Consider the following 19,778-nt stretch of genomic DNA (forward strand, 5'->3'; position numbering starts at 1 on the left):
TTTAAATTACACGGCTGTAGTGACAATGGGTTCCCAATGAAATTGTCCTTGTAGTTGAACATGCCTTGACTTAAAGAACTTACAATAGATATTGTACATTTGATAAGAGCCGGCTGAGGTCAATTGAAGTCAATGATGGTACTTTATTGAGACATCTTACCTTGGTCATACTACGAGACCATTGTAATAGTTTAACCTTTATCTGTAAATACAAGATCCTGTCAGTGAGTGTTTTTATCAAAAGTTCTTACCAAACCACACCCCTGATTACCTCGTAGGATGGGCTGGTATAGATAATAAAATGTCAGACTGTTTGAGATCGCTCGGGCTGAAGGAGGACCAGGCGTCAGTGGTAGTTCAGACCGTAGGTGGTAACAGAAGAACAAAGATCACGAAGGCGCGTTCTGAAGTATATTCTTTAGATCAGTCTGAGCATGTTACGATTGATGGAGCTCTGATTGTGTCACGTATATCAGGGCATAAGCCAACGAGGTCGGCAATGAACAGCCCAGTGAAGTGGCCGCATTTGGGTGATGTGCCATTAAATAGTCTAGATTCTGGAGAAGACCTACTGCTGATTTGTTGTGACGTCCCGGAAGCCCACTGGGTATTTGACCAGAGGTTGGGTGGGAGGAAAAACCCATACTCCGTGAAAACGTTGCTGGGATGTACTGTGTTTGAACCTGCATCATACCCGGGATTTAGGAAAAGAGTTATTAATCATACCAGTAAGGTACAGACTGAGGATACAACGGATATTCTAGTTTTGCAACTAGCATCCAGTAGTATCTTCTATAATCGTTCGTTCCCAGTCGAATAGAAACCAGAAGTCAGACGAGGAGAGATAGGAAAGATATATTTGATTCGTTACCAATATATCGAGAGACTTCGTTCTTAACTGGCTGTTGTAACGTATGAGCTGTGTCCCACGCCGTGTTGCAACGTGATCTGGTGCGGATGCATGACCGTAAACCTTCAGTTAAACAAGTCCACTTAAACAACGTGGTCAGCATCCAATGTCGAACACTTAATGAGCTATTGATTTTGGGGATTTATTTACAGCTACAGATCACTCCCCCCCTAGTGAGGTAGTGATGCCCCTAAGACGTGACCAGCCAGAAGTTTAAACCCAACGAGTTTGTCGTTGGTAAACACTCTTCTGATAGCTTGCTTCGATTAGCAGCGTCTGGTCGTCTTTCCTTAAACTATGGGACCAAAATGTACAACATAGCAATAAAGAAATATAGTACAATGAAAATTTCGGTTCCTTGCGAAACTTCGTCGTTCTTTTCCAGCCGTCCTGGAAAAGAGGAAAAATAAAACGTGTGAGTGCATGTCGAAAATACACTCGTACTTGCGTAGGGACACAAGATGAGCGGAAAAAATAAACTAGTACACTTACAAAAGCGTAAAAGCGATCGGGAAAAAAACGGTTCTTTTTTGGTTTCTTTTATATAAATAAAAAAATGAGCATATTAAAGAAAATTTTTTTATAATAAACTATGAAATGGTAATTCAAGATAAAGCTTATGTCCTACGTATATTAAAAAAAATTTTATAATAAACTATGAAAGGGTAATTCAAGATAAAGCTTATGTCCTACGTGCAATATTCGTTAAGGTGTTCTGGAAATCTTACTCGTCTTCCAGAACGCGTTGTTTTAGGTTTATCTATCGACGTTGACGAAGTGTCAAGTTGTGTGTCGGCTGTCGTGTAGGGTACTACGAGTGTAGGAGCCGTGTCGTACGATTGTACCGAAGGAAAATCGACGTAACTAGGGTTTCCTTCTAAGTACGCTGCTTTGAGTCGGTCGATACTGATGCTATCGTTCGTACCGTTCTTATCGACTACATAGTACTTAGGTTCGCGTTGAAGAACTTTGAAGGGTCCTTCGTAAGCTGATTCGAGGGGTCGTCGATGTGAGTCTCGACGAATGAAGACGTGTGTACTATGTCGTAATTCGGGTTGAACGAAAACATCAGTTGATTGAGGTCGAGTGTGAGCAGGTTTAACTGAACGCATAGCGTTTGAAAGCCTACTCGTGTAAGAGTTTAGATCCATGTTCAATAAAGAAGCTGAAGGATCCACGAATTCTCCTGGGAGTCGGAGTGTCGTTCCGTAAACGAGTTGAGATGCCGTGTATCCAATGTCAGCTTTCACTGCATTGCGGATACCTAGCAAGACGAGTGGAAGAGCGTCTGTTTACTGTGAAACGTTTGAAGCTGATAATGAAGCTTTTAGTTGTCGATGAAAACGTTCTACCAACCCGTTTACTTGTGGGTGGTAGGCGGTCGTTCGGAAGCGCGTGATTCCTAATAGCGAGGTCAGACAACGGAAAAGTCCAGATTCCAACTGGCGTCCGCGGTCTGTAGTGATCGTGGAAGGGCAGCCGAAATTTGCTACCCATCGTTCGACGAAAGCGCGGGCCACGGTTTCAGCAGTAATGTCCTTAATCGGTACTGCTTCTGGCCATCGAGTAAAACGGTCTACGCATGTTAGGAGATATGAGTATCCATTCGAGTCGGGTAATAGTCCTACCAAATCTAGATGGACGTGGTCGAAACGAGCGTCAGTGGTTTTGAAAGAGCCTAAGGGACATTTGTTGTGTCTTATGACCTTGGATTTCTGACAGCTTACACAGGAGCGTGCCCACCCCCTCACGTCTTTATTCATGCCAGGCCAACAAAAGCGTTCGGCTATAAGTTTGACTGTTGCACGAGCACCTGGATGAGAAAGATTGTGCAACGTATTGAAGACGTTGCGTCGATAATGTTTTGGTACTATTGGACGATCCCTACCTGTAGATGTGTCACAGAGTAAGGTTTGCTTACCTGTTCCCATCTGCTTAATACTTAGTTTAAGAGTTGTCGAGGATAACTCATGCTGAAGATCAATGTCTTCTTTTTGAAGCCGAGCGAGTTTAAGAAGGTCGATTCCTTGGAAATTGTTTGTTAGTGGGATATAGATTGGATTAAGCATGTTTTATGCATGATGGTGTTACTGCGCGCTGATTGGTTAATTTTAAACTGATCAGCCCGGGCATATTATTGCAGAAAAATCTACAAGCTTCTTATGTATATACTATAAATATATGAACGATATTTAAACTATTGATTGCTGTTCACTTATTATTATTATTTTGAATACAATTTCATTCCTGTTCAACGTGTTCTGATTTTGGGGTCTTGTCGAGTGTCGTCGTATAAGAATACTAAGCAATAGGAATAGCTGGGTCTTTTATATATAAAAAAACCACAATCATAACAGTGGCGACGAGGAAAAAGGAAAATTCATTCAAAATGCCTATATCAGATGACCAGCTCAGCCGAATACTACAACAACAGCAAGCACAACTTGATGCACAAATGCGGTTGTTGGAGGCTCTGATGCAACAGTTTAGCATCCAAAACTCGAGTTCACATGCTGTTTCAAGTACTTCTTGTGATGCAGTTGCTAGCAGCATTCCAGAATTCATATATGATCCCGAAAGTGGAAATACTTTTCTCACATGGTTCAAGCGTTGGGAAGATACATTTAGAATAGAATTCTGTCAACAAGATGACGCATGGAAGACTCGGTTGTTGATGCGCAAGTTGAGAAGCAATGAACATGCACGTTATGCTGATCATATATTACCAAAGTTACCTCGAGAGCTCAGTTTCGAGGAGACGGTAACGCAATTATCAGAGATATTCGGTGAATCTTCCTCATTGGTTAGTATTCGCTACCAGTGTCTGAATTTGGTGAAACGTGAAGCCGATGAATATGGTGCTCTAGCAGACGTCGTCAACAGAGAGTGTGAACGGTTCAAGTTACGCTCGTTGACAGAAGATCAATTTAAATGCCTTGTATTCATCAAAGCTCTCCAGTCACCACAAGATGCTGAAATTAGAACCAGACTTCTAACTCGTTTGGATCAAGACCAAAACGTCACACTCAGGACATCGACAGATGAGTGTAAACGACTACAAAACATCAGACACGACAATCAGTTAATTGAACAGGTAAACTCTAATTTAACCTGCAGTAGTGTAAATGCTATGACTAGGTTAAAAAGTCAGAAGCCGAATAAAACTCATAACAAACCAACGGATGCCTGTTGGTTATGCGGCGATTGGCATTATGTACGGTTCTGTCCATTTAAGAAGCATAAATGTCAGGTGTGCAACAGACGTGGACATAAAGAATGCCATTGTCCACCGGATCGTACGTCCCAGCCCAAGAAGAAGTATAAACGTCTTCCACGTGTGGTGAAATCAGCTGAGTCTAAATCTCTTTCTCTGGTAGCAGCTTTTCAAACAGACTATGACATTCGGAGAAAGTATGTTACGATCCAGATTAATGGTATAGCGGCTCTTCTTCAAATTGACACAGCATCCGATATTACTCTAGTGTCTAGAGAGACGTATAACTTGCTGGGAAAGCTGACAATGAAGCCATCGAAAAAAACGGCTAAAAATGCATCTGGAGGCGTACTAAAACTAGTTGGCGAATTGCAGTGTGAATTTTCCTTCAATGGAAATAACTGTAAAGGAGTATGCTATCTAACAGAACGACCAAACCTTGATCTACTTGATCTAGATATGTTAGAAAAGCTTGGATTAATGGATATACCCATCAACAGTGTGTGTAACGTGTCGTGTCCATCATTAGATACCACTTCATATGCAAAAAAGACAGGTAAAAAGCTTCCAGAAATACGGTGTGTAGCAGCAGCGGCAATTCGAAACACTCCAGTGTCGTCAGGTGAAGTCAGATAAGACTTTTCAGCATTTTGTCAGCAGAACGGAATCAGGCACATCAGAACACCTCCATTCCATCCGCAATCGAATGGCCAAGTAGAACGTTTTGTTGGTACGTTCAAAAATGCTCTAAAAAATCAAGAGGGGAGGGGGACACCGAAGAGATCTTAGAGAGGTTCTTGTTTATACACCGTTCGACACCGAACCTTCAGAAAACAAATGGAGTTTCCCCAGCGGAAGCGTTACTTGGCAGAAAAATACGTACACATTTTGACAGCATTCGTCCGACTCCAGCTCTTAAGCTGCAACGAAACGTGATGATGGAGAAACAGTACAATAGTCATCATGGAGCACAAAAACGATTGTTCAGTGTGGGTCAAAAGGCACTTGCTATGGACTATCGAGGAAAACATCCTACATGGATAGCTGGTCGGATCGTGCAAAAGAAAGGAAATGTGGTTTACGAGGTGTCCGTTGGTTCAGAAATCTGGGTGCGTCATGCTAACCAACTGAAATCAACCTCTATCTCCAACAACGAAACGCAGCAAAGATTACCTCTTAATGTTCTGCTAGACACCTTTGAGATCAAAACACCTGAAACAGACAGGACAGTCAAGGTGCAAACGAAGGATGATACAACGTCCTTATTACCTAGAAGGTGGACTGACCGGAAGCACAAACCAGTTGGGCCCTAACACCAGATCCTACGAATCTGCTCAAGGGGGAGGTGTTAGTGGGATATAGATTGGATTAAGCATGTTTTATGCATGATGGTGTTACTGCGCGCTGATTGGTTAATTTTAAACTGATCAGCCCGGGCATATTATTGCAGAAAAATCTATAAGCTTCTTATGTATATACTATAAATATATGAACGATATTTAAACTATTGATTGCTGTTCACTTATTATTATTATTTTGAATACAATTTCATTCCTGTTCAACGTGTTCTGATTTTGGGGTCTTGTCGAGTGTCGTCGTATAAGAATACTAAGCAACAGAATTGCTGGGTCGTTTATATAGGAAAAAATACAATTATAACACTGTTCAAGGAACTTATTCGAGACAAGGCGTCTGCGACTACATTGTTTGCTCCAGAAATGTGTTGTATGTCTGAAGTAAACTGCGAAATGTAGTCCAGTTGTCGAGACTCTCGCGGTGAGTACTTGTCTGAAGATGAACTTAAGGAGAAGGTAAGAGGTTTGTGATCAGTAAAAAGCGTGAATTCTCTTCCTTCGGTGGAATGTTGGAAATGCCGTACAGCACAATACATAGCTAGGAGTTCCCTACCGAACGTGCTGTACCTAGATTCCGCGTCTAACAACCGTCTGGAGAAAAATCCTAAAGGTTGCCAAGAGTTGTCAACCCATTGTTGTAAGACTCCTCCGATTGCTGAGTCAGATGCGTCTACAGCGATACTAATGGGCGCTTGAGTGTCCTGATGAGCAAGCAGGGTTGCTTTAGCGATGTGTTCCTTAACTGTGGAGAATGCTTTACGGGCTATGTCGTCTAAACTAATTGATTTTGCATTTCCACGAAGCTGGTCGGTTAACGGTTTCATAAGGGATGCGCATTTGGGTATGAACCGTCTATAGAAACTTACAAGTCCGTTAAAAGTTCGTAACTGCTTGGTCGTGGTCGGTTCTGAGTAATCCAGAATGGCCGCCACTTTGCTCCTAAGGGGTCGGATGCCTTGGGCATCAATAGTGTGTCCTAAGAAGTCTAAGGAGTTAGTTCCCATTTGGCATTTCTGAATGTTGACAGTAATGCCATGCCTTTGGAGTCGATCGAAAACAATGTCCAGATGCTTGAGATGCGATTCTCTGTCCGGACTTGCTATTAGACAGTCATCAACATACGCATGTACGAAGTTGAGACCTCGGAAGACGTCGTCTATAAACCTTTGGAAGGTTTGAGCCGCATTTCTTAAACCAAAAGGCATTCGCAAGAATTCGTAAAGACCGAAAGGAGAGATGATGGCGGTTTTAGGAATGTCGTCGGTTGCCATCGGTATTTGATTATAAGCCTTAACTAAGTCGATTTTTGAAAAGACAGTTGAACCTTTCAAGGTAGCTGTCAAATCGTGAATATGAGGCAACGGATAACGATCGGGAATGGTTTTTGCATTCAGACGCCGATAATCACCATTTGGCCCCCAATCATTGCTGTCCCTTTTAGGGGCCATGTGCAATGGGGATGACCATGGACTATTCGATGGTCGAATTATCCCTAGGTCCATCATGTGGTCGAATTCGTTTTTGGCTAACCTAAGTTTTTCGGTAGCGAGTCTTCGGGCTTTCGAGAATACAGGTGGTCCTGTAGTCGAGATGTGATGTGTAACATTGCTGGTTACACAAGGCGATTTCGATTGCGATTGGTATATCCCGGGGTATTTGTCGAGTACTGATTGGTACAAGGGGTCTATGGTGTGCTTAATCGTGACTGGGGATAACCTGCAATCAGAACAAGGAGTTACGCAAACAGATAACTTGGTGTTTCCGTCTATTAACCTTCGTGAGCGTGTGTCGATGAGTAGATTGTGATATTGTAACAGGTCTATACCAATGATTGGCATAGAGACATCTGCAACCACGAAAATCCAGTGTATGGGTTTGCGTAAACCCACGTTAAGGTAGACGTACCTTTTACCGTAAGTAGCGATCGGCTTTCCGTTTGCCGCCTGTAAACTTAAAACAGACTCACGAAGTCTGTCGTCGGGATTTGCTGGAAGAACGCTAACTTCTGCTCCAGTGTCGACGAGGTAGCGAACTTTCGTAGTCACATCCGTGACATATAAGAGGCGGCTGTGTTCGCCGGCTACGGTTGCCGTTAACGCGTGCCGGCTGGGAAGTTTCCCGAAATCTTAATCGTGTCAGTCGCTTTAGACTTCGGGTAATTGCAGGGCTTCCTGCAATTTCTAGAAGATTTACCGTACTAGTTGTGATACCAGCACCAGTCGGGGTTGTCTGTCTCTCGTGGTCGAGAGGCAGATCGCTTACGTGAGACACTTCTACGCGGGGTTTTTGACCGACTACGGTCATTACGAACTCTAAGATATCGTGTAAGCGTGTGACATAGTTCGGCTATGTCAGTCGGGATCGATTGGGGTTTTTCCTCGACGGAAAAAACCTCGGCCTTAGAAGATCTAGTGATTTCTAAGATTCGGTCGGCAGATGCAGCCGGCTCATCTATGGCATTGTTTTGAAATGAAACAAGCACTACCTGCACCTGATGAGGAAGTTTAGACAAGAAAAGTTGTCTGAATAGGCCATCATCGAAAGTTCGTTGGCCGATAACCTCTCTCATTCTTAGCAACATGTCTGTCGCAGAACCCTATTGCAAGTCGATGTTATGGAAGAGTTGGTCTAACCGTTGTCGGTCGGTTAGGTCTCCACGTTTTAGAATCGAACGTTTGAGAGTTTCGTAAGGTTCCGAAACATCACTAGTAAACATACTAGATGTTACGTACCTGTTAAACTCGCGCGGTAACGCCTTAACTACTGCGAGGAATCGTGTGCGCGAGTCCGTGATCCCGTGCATGCAAAAATCAGCTTCTGCGTAGCAGAACCAGGACTCGATATTGTCGGGCCAAAATGGCGTTAACTGAATCGAAATAGGGGGAATAGACTTTAACTTAAAAACCTTGGGTGTGTTCCGTCATAGTAATATAGATAACGAAAAATGTCTAATTAAAATATATCCGGGAAAAAAAATTCGCGAAAAAACAGTATATCACAATATATAAAATTCGAATAAAGAATAACAATGAATAATAATATTCCAAAATGGAACAGACTCACAGTATATTGGCTTGGTGTACCAGATCACGTCGGGCTCACCAATGAGGATACAACGGATATTCTAGTTTTGCAACTAGCATCCAGTAGTATCTTCTATAATCGTTCGTTCCCAGTCGAATAGAAACCAGAAGTCAGACGAGGAGAGATAGGAAAGATATAGTTGATTCGTTACCAATATATCGAGAGACTTCGTTCTTAACTGGCTGTTGTAACGTATGAGCTGTGTCCCACGCCGTGTTGCAACGTGATCTGGTGCGGATGCATGACCGAAAACCTTCAGTTAAACAAGTCCACTTAAACAACGTGGTCAGCATCCAATGTCGAACACTTAATGAGCTATTGATTTTGGGGATTTATTTACAGCTACAAGACATTAGAAGACCAAATACATAAGCTCTATGATGTGGAGTTTGCCTATGTCTATTCAATTGATAAATCACTATCAGTAGAAGACAAAGCGGCTATAGAGATTGTGGAAAGAGGCACGCGCTTCGACAATGGTCACTTTGTAGTTCCGATACCAGGGAAAACGAGTCCAAACATAAAGTGGGAAACTATGAAGTAGCAGATAGTGGATTACAGGTCAAGGGATCGTAATTTACAGAGAAAGGTGGAGATTCTTGAGATGGAACTTAGTAAGAATAAACGAAGTCATGATGCTTACCAGACTATCCTTAATGGTTACCACGTTTGGAAAAACGGTCTCAGGAAACAAAACGAGAATTTGAGACCAAGGCACTACTGGGAACTGATTATTATTCCTACACTTTGGTCTCATAGTATGTGCATTGCCAATAAAGTATCTTATTTATTTATTTCCTAAAACAATCGTCTTCCCATAGCATCCAAATTGTCACTTTATTATTTTTCACATAGCGACCTACCAGCGTCCTGTCTTAATGTGCACAGTGTTCGTATCCATAAACCCTAATATCGTGAGACAAACGCCCTCACTAGAACTAGAAGATATGGAAGTTCACAGATGACTGCCGGAATTACTAGACTTAGTGCAGTCGAATCACATTTTCACCTTGTCATTTATTGACATATTTATTCTGACTTTTTGGGTTAGCATGTGTGTGCACATCTTACTCTACTCATAACATGTCCGTAGCTTATTTTTGTGTGACTATAAACGTTGATTAACGCTTGATTAAACTGAGTTGGCTCATTTGCCTTCTCAAATCTGTTTCGCTCCTCCCTCTTTGTTTCATCTCCCTTATTGCCTGTTTAAGTCACTGAGTGCATGAAATATACATATTCAACATCCATTTTTGTATCTGGCCTATTTATTCACGTTATTCATCAACGCGAGTTAAGTCGATAATTATATACTAGGATGGGTGTGTCATACATTAACACGATATCTGCGATTTCGTAATGATCGTAGTCGGTCAAGAAACGAGCGAAGAAGCGTATCACGTCGGGCTCACCACTGAAGATACAACTAGTCTTGAAGTTTGGCAACTCTAAACCAGTAACACCTTCTATATTCGAATCTTTTCCCAACCAGTAGAAATCAGAAGTCAGACGAGAAGAGGTAGGAAGGGTATATTTGATGCGTTATCAATATATCGAGAAGCGTTTACTCTAATCTGGCTAGTGAACGTAGGAGCTGTTTCCACGCTGGGGCGAAACGTGATCTGGGGCGGATGCATGACCGAACACCTTCAGTTAAACAATTCCACTTAAAACAATGTGGTCAGCATCCAATGTCGAACACTTAGAAAGCTATTGAGTTTGGGGATTTATTTACAGCTACAAGTCATTTATATATTTCAATAACAATCATTCATCCGACCTAACTGGAGTCAGATTCCTGAGCAACCAAGGACGTTATCAAATACTTGTAGTCGCACCAAAACAACGAGGAAAAAGCGCAAGGATATCAACCTTTTTTAATTTTCGTGAGAAATATATTAGGAGATATATACTATAAATTATTCTGCTTCCTATGATTTCCACTCAGAAACCAAAAACGCTATTTCTCTTGCGCCTGTTAAATATGCACAGGTTTCCATCTGGAGGGGCAGTGATCCACCTCTACAACATACGAAAGCCTTTTGACTGAAATCTTTTTTGTCCATGCACAGTCATTCATCCCATTTAACTGTCTAATCACTTATGACCAACCGCGCAACATTTGTCGTCTTGAGGTCGTCCGAAGGTCATATGAGTCTGTTGTGTAGCTCTTTTTCATATTGGTAAGTTAAGAGTTTCCATCCCATAACACATTGAAACTCTACTGTCTTTACAACTTTGAAGGTTGTGAACTAACCCTTCTAAATTTGATCCAGTTATCAGTTAATCGGAATACAAATGGTGTAGATGAATTCATTAATATTAATGAATTCATCTATTTGCACCATTTGAACTATATAGTTCAAATGGTGCAAGTAGTATTTCTTTCGCAAGAAAACTTCTCGCGAGATTCTTTAGGGATGTTCAGGATGAGATTTTGATCAGAATACGGTATGTCAGGCAGTATTCTTACGTTTTCATCGGATTTCAGTAAGTGACTAGCTACCAAGAAGTTCTCTACGTCGGAAGCATTCTTGAGTGTTACACGAAGTAGCCTGGGTGGTTTTGATGCTTATAGTCCTTCCCCCGAGTCAACTGTGTGAGTCAGAGGCTCTATTCTAGGAAGTTCAAGCTTGTTTCATTCTCCCTAGAGCATCCTGTCATTTTTGTCCTGCAAACTGAGGAGAAGGTCAAGGTTATCTTCAAGGTTCATGATTATGAAAGAGTCATGACGAACAGTTATTGAATTTTTAGGTTTTCCAGTGCGTCCAGGCCCGGCACCTTGTTGTTTGGAGGTCGAAGCGCGTTTCTGATTCCTATGTCGTTTGATGACTGGACCGACATTCTTGGGGGTAGACTGTGCGGCCAAGTCACCAGTTGATTTCCGTACAATACTTGGGATGTTCAGCTTAGACGGTGATGCCTGGTCTTTTTTAACTCTGTTAACGTGGGTCCGATTTCCTACAGATTTTGGGGGAACTACCGTTACACTCAAGGACCCTGTCCTGGGAGACCCAAGTTTGCTGAGGGAGTCTATTACCGTCAACGTTATGATTGTCCTGAGTTTCAGCATGTCATCACAAGTGCTACCGCATCCTCCATCCATAGTAGACCTGTCGATATCCCTCTTCTTGCTTACACTGCGCGTCCTTGTTTGTCTACCCGTCGTATGACTGTCACTTTCCAAGTTTCCAGACAACTTGTTCCGCAGACCTGTCAATAGAGCAATGATGTTTCTCCGCAAAACTACAGCATCCATGTTGCACATGACACATATCCATTTAAGATCCGACTCGCTGAGTCTGTTGTAAGCAGTTGGTGTGAGATCTGTGCATGCTTCGTGGAACCAACCTTTGCAGTTGTCGCACTGCATGCCAGATGTAAGAGCAAAACGGCATCCAGGTCGTTCGCATGAATTTTTCATGACCATATTGACGTAAACTGTCTTATAGATACAATCAGAAAGCCTAGGACGGTTTAAAGAAACGCAGTACAGTAAATCGAGCAAAAATGGATAAAAACGGGTTACGATAAGCTGGAACAAGTCCTTACGTGAAAAACTGAATAGTGAGCTGAGGCAAATCTACAGTTAACTATTGAGTTGGCTGAAACAAAAAAAGTAGTCTACCGAGCGTATAGCTCAGAATAAATTCTTTAGGTAAGAAAGGGTACTTTTGTTGCCTATGAACACAGCAAAAGGTTGAGAAATGCAAATCACGTTAGGGCTAAACTTCCCGTTCAGAAAGCGCGCTCGTTAATGGTCGGTAATAGTGTAGATTAGGGAAGAGCCTCAAACAATCTCGATTGACTCTCAATAAGTATTTGCCAGCCGAATAGTGGCTTTTGTAAACAAGTGATTTTAAAGAAGGAACACGACAATATCACAAAAGTACGAAATAGTTTTACGTGGCTAAAAAGCTGTTTAAGGTTTTTTAAGGTTACTCTGTCTGTAAATCGAAAAAAATAAGATCTAAATTAAATCGTAGGAAAGTGAGTCCTCAGTTTTTTTCAAACCCCTAAAAGAACCTAGGTAGGTTTTTAAGTCTACATTGATCTTGTTTAGGTTTAGGCCCTTATGGTAATGATTAGAAGTAGATGGTTAGCATTTTCACCGTAAACTTGGATCATCCATAATAATAAATTAATTTTTGAACAAATTTGGGTTTAAAAACCTAAGGGATGTTATCTGGTTGGTCTGCCAAATTGGTTAAGGCTTATTTGAAGATTGTTTATCTAGGGTAACATTCTAAGGATAATGTCCGTTTGCCTGCCATGTACAATATACAGGAAAGGAGATGGGAACTTAATATCCTCACTTTAATCCCATGGTGGCAAAACTAGTTTTCCTTCATCGTTTCAGATGTTCTGAGTACTATAAAAAAGTGATTTTACTGCTGGTTATACTTGGTGTATCACTTTCGGTCAGGATCCTAGAAGTCGCATTCTTAATACTGAACTATTCGTCTCTGTACCATACTTTTGCCGAATGATCTAATTCGGAAAACGAAACCAGATGTGTGTAACTTTCGTTCAGAAGCTATATTGTTCTGACAAACGTGCCTTATTCAAGATTATGGCTCTTACGTAATGAAGTAAATTTACTCAAAGTAATTTCTCCATACATATTATTAAAGTGCATCTCAGTTTATCAGTTCCTTTGTTTCGTGTAGTATGTGTGTACAATTTGTATGACTAGAACTCTGTTCTTGTGTCTAATTTATTTTAGATGTCTGATGGTGAATATCTTCCTGATGGTTCTTTAATTGATTTAGCTGGATTAGACTGGAGAGACGATATATTACCCTTTGAACTCATTTTGGTCAAACCTAACTCACTTCCCGATCCAGAGCCACAACATCTTGGTACTCAACGGTGTCCTGAAATTTCAAATTCAGATATTTTCGATAACATTCGTTGGAATGAACTTGATCTAGATAGCTTACTTTCCCACCTTAATCTTCCTCTGTCTGTGTGACCATTGTGTTTGCAGGCTGTTAACTGTGCTAGCATGACAACAACGTGGTCAAAATTAATTTCCCGGGCTGAAAAGTTACTCGGAGGTCCCTCACCATATATTAATTTAGGGAATATATTATCTTCTGAAGCTGGTTCTTTAGCATCGCGAGCTCGACGACTGGCAGGAAATGTTAACCATCCATTTTTCTCAACCGTACGCTCATGTCTCCGAGGCAGATATGTTAACAACTTATTTTCTATTTCCTCTGCTATATCGGATCGTTTTTCAAAATCTGTAACATCTGAACGTCCCTCTGGTGGGCTAATTATACTTTTGGTTGGCCAGTCATATGCTAGTCCCACAAACTCAACAAAATTGTGTAGTCAACATCGCAGTATCTCGGAAATATTCGAGACTGTTCATACTGCAGTAGCTATTCATAAGTAAGTAGATTTTCATGCATTGTAAAGTCCATGTAAACATAAAACATAATGAAAGTGAGTATTTTAAGGTTAATTTCCCATGCAATTATAACTATATAACTGCTTAAACTATTAGTCACTCGGTCCATAAAATAATATTTCATATAACAAGTGTTCACAGACTGACTACAAGTTTTACTCAACATAACGGATCGACTTCACAAGCAACCGTCGTGTTTAGCGTTTAAATCGACTCAAAAAGTTAGACAACTCCATCTCTCCTTTGTTCCAATTAATATCACTAGAGACTGGTCATGTGGTACATACGAATCATGGTTGTTAGTTATTCTAATGTGTTTATACACAAAAGAATAAAGTGCTTTTCAGTAAACTAATGGTCACCGTGTGGTATTCAGGTGTGTGGTAAATTTAGATTCATGTAACTGCTCATGTAATTCCTTATATGAAGTTCAATCCAGTACCCAGGTCCATGTCCATTTGCTCAGCTATGTGGTATACTAGTTCTTGAAATTAATGTTATAAAGCTATGGGTTAGTGACCATAAACCTCAGTGGTCACAGGTTTTAACTCCGCTTTACTTAATTTAAACAGCCCGAGAGTATCACTCATTATTCTATGAAGTCATTGACAATCGAACCGACTCATGTTAACTGGTGTAGACTGCGTGATTATCATAACCAGTGATTAGCGACTTCGAATGATATGATTCAGAATAATTTGCAATGGTGTAGGTGCACCCATCTTTTGTCTTTACCTGAGTCCCGACCTTCTGAGTTTCCCATAACTCTTTTCGTGTTTTTATCTTACTGATTTATATTTCCTTAAATTTATTTTATTTATTTATTTATTTAAACACATACATATTGGTAAAAAAGGGCACCAGATACATATGCACCACACAAAATAATGAAAATAGGAAGAAAAAGGATGAAGAGATAAGGGGGACTGAAATATACAACCGGAAGACTCTTTCAGTTAAGAAAGTTAGAACCACTCTTTATGAAGAAAGTAAAAGAAGGTTACAGCAGGCTCGCCACTGGCTTCTATTCTGAGCCATATCTGATAACGTCTCTAGCCACTGTATTGCACCATCTCTCGGACCCCAGCCAGGGAGTCGTGAAGGACCAACAGAAGCTAGCCCTTTGTAGCTTTCTTTCATGCCACGACACCATGTCATGCACTGACCACCTCTCCGCTTTTTCCAACCAGTCCCAGAGTCAGCAAATAATACACGACGTGGAAGTCTCTGGGACGACATTCGTAGAACATGTCCTTAAATAATATATTCGGTGTCTAATCTTTTATATTACCGCCGATATTGTTACTGCCTCTACTATTCTGGTGTTCGATTTGACAATCTACTCTCTCTGCGCTAATAGGGTATGACATCTTGGGCCAATGTTCACACGCAACAGGTTCTACATTACAACTGACTAACTGTTTGCTAGTAATAACCAACTGACAAGCGAAATTAATTTTTTTCAAGTATTACTACATCATCCTCGCATTTTCTACACATTATTTTTCTCTTTGTTTATTCTTTAGAAGTTTAGTCAATATAAATGATTTGAATCAAAACACTGATGATAATGAAACATGGTTGAAAAATATGGAAATCTGCAATAAATTGGCAACTTTATCTGGGGATGTTCTACTTGCATCTGTCTCTACCAGCTTAGCTAAATTGCATCATGCTAACGTACGTCGATTTAGATAAATTATTATACATATACCACAGTAATAGAAAAAACTATCTAAGAAAAAGTTTGCTTAATTGGTTTTAACTGTATTCCATAGTATAATCCTAAAGACTTCCGACTACTGAGTCCCAGATCCGAACTCTACCTCCCCTACTTCGGTTTCGGCAGCCGGTATAGTATGATTAGCCGCCAAACTTGGTGTGTGTGGCTCGTACCTAAGCACATAATGAATGACTTTATTCATTTTAATATTATTCATTATAAAGAAGTAAACATAGAAACATGGTTTTCAGTGTTCATTAAATCTCAGTTCATTAGTTACTCTGTCACAGTATGCATTTAATACTTGCGAATCCTAATAATATTTACAAACAGGCTCATAAAGAATAGGAAATATAGTGACACATTTTGTATATACCAACGGTGAATTCCCATAACAAAATCTTAATCTTAAGTAACTAGTGTCTGATACCTATTTGGACAATCTTGCAACTTATAAATGTAAGTTTAAGGCCTAACACCTAACGAAAATGTGCACAGGCAATAAAAGATAACATTAATGCGAAATTACTGCATGTTAGATAACTACAACGAGAATTTATACATGTCATACTTTGTACAATGTGTGATCGTTCAGTGGTGTTTATATATATATATATATATATATATATATATATATATATATATAATTAGTCATGTTGTTCACGTCTTACTGACTCATTCCTCCATGCTGACTAAAATCAACATCTTTGTACGGCTGGATAAGCTTTTAGTATAGATTTGATTAGTAAATTTCATATGTTCTCTGATGATTTTGACTATTACCCTGATAATATTGCTGGACGAGACGTTGGAATTATTTGATTACAATTTGTGAGGTTATTTCAATTATAATTTTTACCTATAATGTCTTATACATACTAAGCTCCCGATTTCTGTCAAACTATTTGTTAAAGTATTGAAGAGTATACGTATAAAATATGTTTAATCATTGCTATCAAACGATTTAGTAATTGTATCCCATTAACTACGTCTATCATATTGGTCTTTCATATTCATTCCTTTGAACTCATCGTCATTCCGATAGTCTTTTGAAGTACCCCATTCTATTTTGAAAATAACTAATACTAGGTTGTTAGTGTCGTGTCCGAAGCCATTGGAAATTTGATGGAAGCTGAATTTCACGAGTTAGCTATCAATTTAGATGCATCAAATACCAATAATTACAATCATTATGTTGAAAGTAGTATTGATATCAATTCAAATGTAACGTCTAATGATATATATGAATTATCGAAAGAAAAATGGCTTTCTTTCGTAAAATTATCACGTGGTGCTCTTTTGGGAAGTTGTTGCGAAGCTGCTTTAATTCTTACCGAAAAGCATATATCTAATCTGCCTATTATACCAACAAATAAAATATACCCAGATTGGAATAACTTTTTCTCTATTGCAAAGCGTTTTGGATCAACATGGGCTTGTTTAATACGGTTGACTGAAGAGAGGGAACATATTCAACGTACTTGGGTAAAGATTTATTATTTTCTAACCAAGTTTTAGGAAAAAAGTTTACCTAGTATTTAATACTCTTTTTTAATTTGTGTATATATCTACACTGAATGATTTCATTGTTAAGCTGTACGATCGTTTGTGTATGAACTTGTAAATATTTATTTCATGAGGACATATGGACAATGAATAAAAACGATGATGTAATGGGAAGGCTATGATACGAAATGGCATAGTGTGTATCATAGCAATGAAAAATTATGTGTGTGTACAGGTAAAAATCCTTGTAAAATTAATACGTTAACAACGGATTCTAATGTGAATGATATAAGATAATTAAAAAGGTTTGTAGACCGTAGCCAGAGTTCGCTTTCAACTCGGTTACGAGAACATTTTCCAGTGTGATTTTATAAGAATGAGAGAAAAGCAGTTAGTAGTTTTATTCATGAATATTTAATCAATTCTAGTCGCTCCACTGATTCATTGAATTATTTTAAAATCACGTACAGTATTCTCCGAAATCTACCAAGTTTTCTTCATATTCATCTCCTTAAAACGGCCGAATCTCTTGCCATCCACGAGATGAAGCTAGAACTGTGCGTACAAATGAAGTACGTCTTATCTTTATCATGACCATGAACTATCGTCATTATTATCATTTTATTTCGTATATGGAAATATTCCATTTTTTAATTATTCCCCATACCCCCATGATTTTATTTATAATTGTTTCTGATATCGCTTCATTTTATTCAACCTATCTATTACCTTTAATTATTGTGACAAAAACATTTTAATTGCTTTACTCCGTTCACACTAGAATCCGTTGTTGACGCAATTATTTTACAAGGATTTTTACCTGTACACACACATAATATTTCATTGTTATTATGTCCACTATGTAATTTAGTATTATATCCTTCTTATTACATCATCATGTTTATTCAATGTTGATACATCCTCACGGAATTATATATATATATATGCCCCCAAAATGCCCTGATACGGCCGAGAGCGGGGAGAGTCCGCTCTCCCTCTCGAAATGCTCTTACATGGCCACACGTATACAGCCTCTGCCAGAGAAGTCCTACTCACTGCCTTCTCGTGGCATTACTGTTGTTTACGAAATTGAGAGGACGAAAAGCGAATGTCCGGCGCTTTAACCGGGTTGGTGGACACGGCGAGTCCACCTAGGGGAGTTGAAAAACCCTGATTCCAAACCAATGGTACGCATGGGCTTCAGGATCCTGATGGAACAAATGGCGTATGAACCTATTGTTGGTCACCGGCTATCATGGGACTGCATCTCCTTACGATGCTCCACTCTCTTGTGGATCAGACCTTTAGGTCAAAGGCTCCGGGTGTGGCCCCTTAAGAAAACCACCTGCTTCAGTTTGGGCACCTGAGCAGTATCACAGCCCTCACAAAAATCAAAGGAGATTTGTGTGGCGCATATGTATGTGGTGCTTCCTTGTACCAATATTTATGTATATATATATATATATATATTCGCTGGACTTCGTGTTTTTAATTATTAAACTGTAGAAAAATTGCAAAGATAACTAGTTTTAGATGGATAGATGTAAGACTACTGCTCCTGTTTTAGTATTTATCCGCATTCTCCCCAAACCCTGATGCACACCATACTTATCTTGATTTTGGTGACCACTATGTGTCATTCTAAACGGATTGATAATAGCAAATTGACTGAATCTCTAGTCCAATTGTATGTCAAACTAAGCTAGGCTAATCAACGTCCTTTTAAAATGAGAGGAAAAGCTAAGTAAAAATTCTACGGTGTTCTGATCACTTACCTACAAACCGGTGAAATATTTATGAAGTACAAGTTTATGTATTCGACTATAAGCCTTTTGTATATGGGCTAGTAGTGCTCCTAACTAGCTTATCTTAACTGGGAAATGTAGGACATGATTGAAATCTGCGATTTGTTGGTCTGACTCTGTATACCCTAGTAAGTAACTATTAATCATATTTTATTAATAAATGTTTGTATCATAAACAACTAGCTGTGTATAGTTTACGTCTAAAACTCTGCTAACATAGTAGTTAATAAGATATCGATATCCATGACTTTTTTCGTTGAAATGCAATTTCATAATTCTGATTTGTTACGTCTATTTGTTTTTTTTGCTTTAAGTCTACAAATCAAACCACTGATGCAAATTGCTCTATAAAAAAGGAAATGCAATATATGAAAAACAATATGTATGGACACCAAACAGTTATTCCATATTATTCAGAATATGGTTTAAATGAACCAACATTTGCAGATGCTCTGCTACTCTCTTTATCTTCATCAAAAACGCACTATAAGCTCGTCGATGTTATTGATGAAGTCCTATCAGAATATAATCGAATTGGACGTGAATTAGCTCAGAAATTACGTGAATACTTTGACCAGATGGTTTTCAATGCAGAACAATTCAATATTGTTAGTGATAACAATAATTCTATCCATATAAAAGAAACTAATAATTGTTCACCTGGTATACAATTGTTAGGTGAAATGGTAGATAAACTTATCAGTGATTGTAATTGTCCTTCATGAAACGTTAAATAGAAAAACTGTAATATAAAGAAATAAT

At 39.4% G+C, this 19,778-nt stretch overlaps 1 protein-coding gene across 1 annotated transcript in view; it reads left to right on the plus strand.

The window, feature by feature from the left end:
* Positions 1 to 13,289: 13,289 nt before the first annotated feature.
* Smp_142960 (glutathione synthetase) overlaps positions 13,290 to 19,778 on the plus strand; it is a gene marked incomplete at both ends in the record, with an annotated part of 36,084 nt that continues 29,595 nt past the window's right edge. Inside the window, 5 exons of the mRNA XM_018799906.1 lie at positions 13,290 to 13,532; positions 13,554 to 13,963; positions 15,509 to 15,662; positions 16,795 to 17,190; positions 19,331 to 19,702. Of these exons, the coding sequence (XP_018653773.1) occupies positions 13,290 to 13,532; positions 13,554 to 13,963; positions 15,509 to 15,662; positions 16,795 to 17,190; positions 19,331 to 19,702 (1,575 nt within the window). The remainder of the gene's footprint in view (positions 13,533 to 13,553; positions 13,964 to 15,508; positions 15,663 to 16,794; positions 17,191 to 19,330; positions 19,703 to 19,778) is intronic.

The sequence above is a fragment of the Schistosoma mansoni genome, chromosome W (assembly GCF_000237925.1).
Source record: "Schistosoma mansoni strain Puerto Rico chromosome W, complete genome".
In the NCBI taxonomy this organism is placed as follows: Eukaryota; Metazoa; Platyhelminthes; class Trematoda; order Strigeidida; family Schistosomatidae; genus Schistosoma; species Schistosoma mansoni.